Source organism: Lygodium microphyllum, chromosome 21 (genome assembly GCF_053477565.2).
Source record: "Lygodium microphyllum isolate KBCC chromosome 21, Lygodium_microphyllum_v1.1.10, whole genome shotgun sequence".
Lineage (NCBI taxonomy): Eukaryota > Viridiplantae > Streptophyta > Polypodiopsida > Schizaeales > Lygodiaceae > Lygodium > Lygodium microphyllum.
In genome coordinates this window covers 54425519-54431245 of record NC_141155.1, presented here as the reverse complement: position 1 = coordinate 54431245, position 5727 = coordinate 54425519, and the positions used below count along the sequence as shown (strand labels likewise).

Genomic DNA, 5727 nt, shown 5'->3' with positions numbered 1-5727 from the left:
TCTTTCAATCTGAAATAGAATATTTAGGTCATATTGTGTCTGCCAAAGGCATACATGTAGATCCACATAAAATTGAAGCAATTAAGTCTTAGCCAACACCTAAAAATGTACATGAAGTTCGTTCATTTCTAGGACTAGCTAGTTTTAATCGAAAATTTGTTAGAAACTTTTTATTGCTTGCTTTACCGTTAACTCTTTTATTAAAGAAAGATCTTGCTTATCATTGGGGCGACAACCAACAACGATTGTTTGAAATAGTTAAGCATGCACTCACACACACACCAGTTTTGTAGTTACCTAATTTCAATAGACCATTCTTTCTTGTGGTTACTGATGCAAGTGGTTCTGGCATCAGTGCAGTATTAATGCAAGACAATCACCCTATAACATACTCTAGTTATAAACTGAAACCTTTTGAAGTTAAATATAGTACATATGACAAAGAATTATTAGTCATAGTTCATGCATTGCGCATATGGAAGCATTCTTTAATGGGTTCAAAGTTTATAATTAAAACCGATCAACAGAGTATTAAACATTTATTGTCACAACCACAAATATATGATAGACACATACAATGGGCATCATTTATTCAATCCTTTCATCCACTCATTCAATATCAACTAGGTAAGGAAAATGTAGTAGCCGATGCACTTAGCTGTAGGCCATCATTAAACAATATTTCTGTCATTTCTACTTCTTCGTTAGACATAATGAAAAATACTTATCTTCAAGGTCCCGATTTTCATGATGTTTGGGTAAAATTATCTAACAATCAATGGATCCCTACTAATAACTTTTCTGTTTCTGATGGTTTTCTTTTTTACGAAAAACGGTTATGTATTACTAATCCTTTTCGTCATTTCGTTATGCAAGAAGTACACGAGCCTCCTTATATGGGACATCGTGGTATTATCTACACACTTAGAAATTTACATAAAGAACTTTTCTGGCCAAATATGCAACGTGATGTCTCTAATTTTGTTTCTGAACGCATTGTATATCAATGCATAAAAATACATCATGGTAAGTCATATGGTTTATTACTTCCATTACCTATCCCTAATTCACCTTGGGAGCATATTTCTATGGACTTCATTACAGGTTTACCACAAACTTCTTCACAAAATAATATGATATGGACCATAGTTGATAGATTTAGTAAATAGGCTTACTTCATCGCTTGTAAAAAGACCTTAAGTGCTGCACAAGCCGCTAACTTATTTCTCAAGCATATTTTTGTGCACCATGGATTGCTGAAAATTATTATGTTTGACCAAGATCCTTGATTCTATAATAATTTTTGGATTACATTGTTTACTAAGGAACTAAGATTGATTTTAGCTCTGCATTTCATCTAGAGACTAACGGTAAAATAGAGGCCACAAATAGCACAATTTTGGATTTAATCCGTGCTTACATAATTTCTTCTCCAGCCACATGGGATAATCATTTGCACCTTCTACAGTTTGCTTACAATAATACCACTCACACTGCTACACAAAAGGCACCTTTTGAAATTGTTTATGGTCACAAATTGCCAACTCCCACATTTCGTCTAACTCAGAAAATACATTCTGTTGATGATTGGATTCAAAATCATTCAAGTATTTATGAGCAAGTTAAACAAATATTAGCAAAGGCCCAACAATCATATGTGAAACAAGCAAATAAAAAGAGGCAAGCTATGATTTATAAAGAATGAGGTTATGTTTGGTTACGTGTTGAAAAACGCAGACTCCATAGTGTAGAAAAGAACCCAAATGTAAAATTAGCTCCTCGTTTCTATGGACCTTTTAAAATTCTCCATTGTATTAATCCTAATGCTTATAAATTAAAGTTCTTCTTCCATTCGCTACGCGCAAACCATGCATTCGTTGCTCACAACAGAAAAAGAAAACAATCTATGAATGTCAAATTTGCATGGCAATCATAAATAACCCTGTGTTTCATCCCCGTACAAAGCATATAGAAATTCAATATCACTATATGGAGAGCTCATTGAGGATGGGATTGAGGAGAGGAAACATTGTCCTAGAGAGAACAATTTTTCTCACATATTTACTTAGGCTCTCTTCATTGTTAGAACAAACAAGTAATTCATTTTCATGTAGACATTGAAGGAGGGGTGTTGGAAGTCACTTAAACACCCACCTCTCAATCATTTGACTATGCTACAAGTGAGGCTATGAGTACCAACACTTGTAATATAGCCAAATGAGGAGAAGCCATGATAGGCATCGGACATCAGGAGGGCTTCTTTTTAGATGCAACCTTGAAGTCCATATGGTTATGAGATGGCATATGTAGACTTGTCCATTGGATAAAGTGGAAAAGAGTTAATGAAGATAGTAGTATTTTAGCAAGTGACAAGTTATAGGGGTCTAGAGATTAATCCCTGTAATAGGCTAGTGAATCAGATGGACCATGTGGGTGGTGGTGAGGCAAAGGGAATCACGTGAGTGGTGAGTCAAGGGAAAGCATGTGGTGAAGGATATTTTCCACTTGTCACTTTAAAAATCCATCTTTTTCTCACCTACTATGTTGACATCCTTACAAGGATATATGTTGTATAGATAAATACAACATAGCTATTGAACATGTGAGTACATAGATTCCATCGAGCATCCATCTAGATCACCATCGAAGCTTGTAGTGGCATACAAGTGGATAGAGCCTTCAACTATCAATTGTATCAATTTGGTAAAAGGAAGAACATATTTTTATTCTCTCCTAGTCTCTCTTGTACTTGTATTTTGTGCTATGGTCTATTTTCTTACACATGGCATGTGGGTACTTCATGCTATCACATGGATATACAAACCAAATATTTAATACATTTCATAGATTCAAAACCATACACTTGTAAAAACATCAACGTATAAATACAAAAAAAAATCCATTGATTCAAAACCATACACTTGGAAGAGCATCAAAGTATTAATACAATTAAAAAATCCATTGATTCACATCAAGGGTAGAAACATACGACAACCTTGGCTAGGCCGGTCAAAAAGACATTATGGATTCTTGGTTAACATTGTATTGGCCCCTTTGCCATAAGCAATTTGTCTTTGTGTTAAAGCGGTGGTGAGAAGTGGAAGTTCAACTTCCTCGTATGCAACGAGCTTCTTTCCCACGTCTCCAGGTAGAAACGCATGCAGTTGGAGGATTTTATATCCGTTCAACCTTCAATCAAACGAAACACCTCTTCCATGTTCATTAATGTCACACCAAATGATTACATCGACCAAGGTAAAGCCGCCCATGCCGTAGTCTGATCGTCTGGACTCTGAACTCCTAACCAATTTGTTTGACTAGCGAGACGGCAGAGAGCGGGGAATACGAGATCGCAAGGCCGCGTGCCGATGAGAAGACGCGTTAAGTCGCTGAGTGAGGATAACAAGGCCAAGGCTCACGTTAAAGCGGTCCATGAGAGACCCTAAAGACGACGGACTTCCTTGTGCAGTACAGCTAATGATGACGACGAGGGTAATCCTGGCGCGGAAGGTGATGATGGTATCGGCGATAATGACGATGACGATGGCAATGGTGGGAGGAGCTGCCGCTGCAGCTGCTGGGTGGTATGATTCTGAGACGAACGTGAGCACGCTGTGCAGCACGGGCAGCTACAGGGACGGGGACCGCTTTAGCATCAACCTGAACACGGCCCTGGAGAAGGTGCAGCAGAAGGCGGCGGCGGGCCAGGGGCTGAAGGTGGGCGACGTGGAGGGCCAAGGGGACGGGGCCGGGGCGGGAGCGTGGGCGATGGCCCAGTGCAGCCCTCTCCTGCAGCCCCTGTCCGACTGCGGGACCTGCGTCCAGGAGGCCATCGACAACGCCGTCCAGCTCTGCCCCCTCAACGTCGGCGCTCAGTGCTCCATCAACACTGCCTGCGCCATTCGTTTCGAGAACTATGCCTTCTTCTCCGCCTCGACCTCGAGCGCAGGTATATATATATATATCATCGACCCCCCAGCTCCTCTCCATTAAATCGCATGCAGTTTTGTGCATTTTCCAATGCGCTGTTACAGTGAGGGTATTGAGTAATACATACACGGCGGTATTCGATCCAAATATTTATCTCACATATGCGACTTTTAGCAAAGCCTTGCTTTCTTACGCTAGATAGAAACTGCAGAAGTATGAGGAAACTTCTGCACCATATTAGCGGTCAGCAGGATTAACCATAATCCATGGAGTCACTCCTCTCAAATCTCATATTTGATTCATGGTACCCCGATAGACATCAAAACCAAGCCTCGTAGAGGTCTCTCATAGCATTCCAAAACCAATTGCAATCGATTCGTGCCCATAACGCGATGTTACCAGCGGTTAACTTACTCCACCACATGTAAAGTTTTGGATAAAGCAATGTAAGTCATTTACTCTACGATGTTGGAGGTTTTGCTTAGGAGTGCCATAAGGATATGCTACCATACAGGTTTGGAAAGAGCCAAAAGGTAATTGGAAGCTATATTCATAAGCGTTCGCACAGCTATTTGAGTTTACTACATCAACTCTAATATAGGTGGATGTTAGGTTGTTTATATTCAGTTGTGAATTCATAATGGGTCTAGTTTTTCTCTAAAGGACAGGGCTCAATGCAAGAGGCTGAATGTATACTCCCTTATCCCTTGAAGGGCTTCGCGAACTCTCTCAAGCTCTACTACCTCTCATGCGGGAGCTCCCTACTTCTAACTCCTACTTTTTACATGATGCCCTCTCTTTGTAGTACATAGATGCAAAAAAGTAACTAAATTGAAGGGGGTTAGACATAATAAAATCCTTATCTCGTCCTTCCATGTAGTGAATCTACAAGGAGAAGCTATATTCTACTCTCCCATTATCCAAGTGATGCTCGTACGATATGCTCCAAGTTTTATTTTCTTCAATCCAAGATCCATATAGGACCACTTCACATCCCACAATGCTGTCCTTCCACTCCAAAATGGTATAGAAGATTAAGGAAGAAGGGGATGTAAAAAGGAAGCTTTCTTCCTCACCATAACCAGGCAACCTTATTCATGCTTTGCCTCTATGATGGGTTGAGGATGAGAAGAAGCTTTCTTCCTAGCCATATCCATGCTTTGCACAAGATGATGAAGCAAAAGACAGAGGAAGTCTCCAATAAGTTCTCACACAAGCTCTAGACTCTCTCTCTCTCTCTCTCTCTCTCTCTCTCTCTCTCATATAGTCATAGATATGCACGCATTAAGAGAAATAAATGTTTAGATATAGACATCTAGAAATGGAACTAATATATTTTTTTCATTTATATCCAGGGTTCTCAAAATTCATATCTCTTGGATGGAGTACAAATATGGCTATCTTGGGGTTTTTCATCTCAAAATATATCAAGCTGTGACAAACTCTTGATGATTATTAAAACATCTTCCATCTTGGGATCTTTAATGGCATCTACCCAAGATGAATTTTTCCATGAGCTTGATTGTGGACAAATGATCTAAGCATGGGTGATGATTGTATGCCTAGTAGTGTCATTAGTACTAGGTAAACATCATTAGAAGATATTCCTTGTAACGCCATTTTAGGCATAACACAAAGGATTCGATAAGCTTAAACTCTCAAAGCCTATGGGTCATGAATTCTTGGTTCTACCCTTCTATACTACTTATAGTAATATCAAAATCATTAGGGGAGATTTGAGGTGTCAAAAATTCCCTATAAGATATGTTAGAGAGACAAAATATTTTGGGAAATAAA

General features: G+C 39.3%; 1 protein-coding gene across 1 annotated transcript; it reads left to right on the top strand.

The window, feature by feature from the left end:
- Positions 1–3391: 3391 nt before the first annotated feature.
- Positions 3392–5444, top strand: LOC148018017 (uncharacterized). Its single transcript, XM_087662277.1, has 2 exons — positions 3392–3949; positions 5286–5444. The coding sequence occupies exons 1-2, from the start codon at positions 3433–3435 to the stop codon at positions 5366–5368; spliced, it is 600 nt and encodes a 199-aa protein (XP_087518403.1). The 5' UTR covers positions 3392–3432; the 3' UTR covers positions 5369–5444.
- Positions 5445–5727: the final 283 nt, after the last annotated feature.

What these genes read in the sequence shown, in the direction of transcription:
- LOC148018017 (XM_087662277.1), top strand. Translation starts at nt 3,433, where the DNA reads ATGAGAGACCCTAAAGACGACGGACTTCCTTGTGCAGTACAGCTAATG. An exon ending in CGCCTCGACCTCGAGCGCAG is followed by an intron (nt 3,950 to 5,285) that starts GTATATATATAT and finishes ATTTATATCCAG; the next exon opens with GGTTCTCAAAATTCATATCT.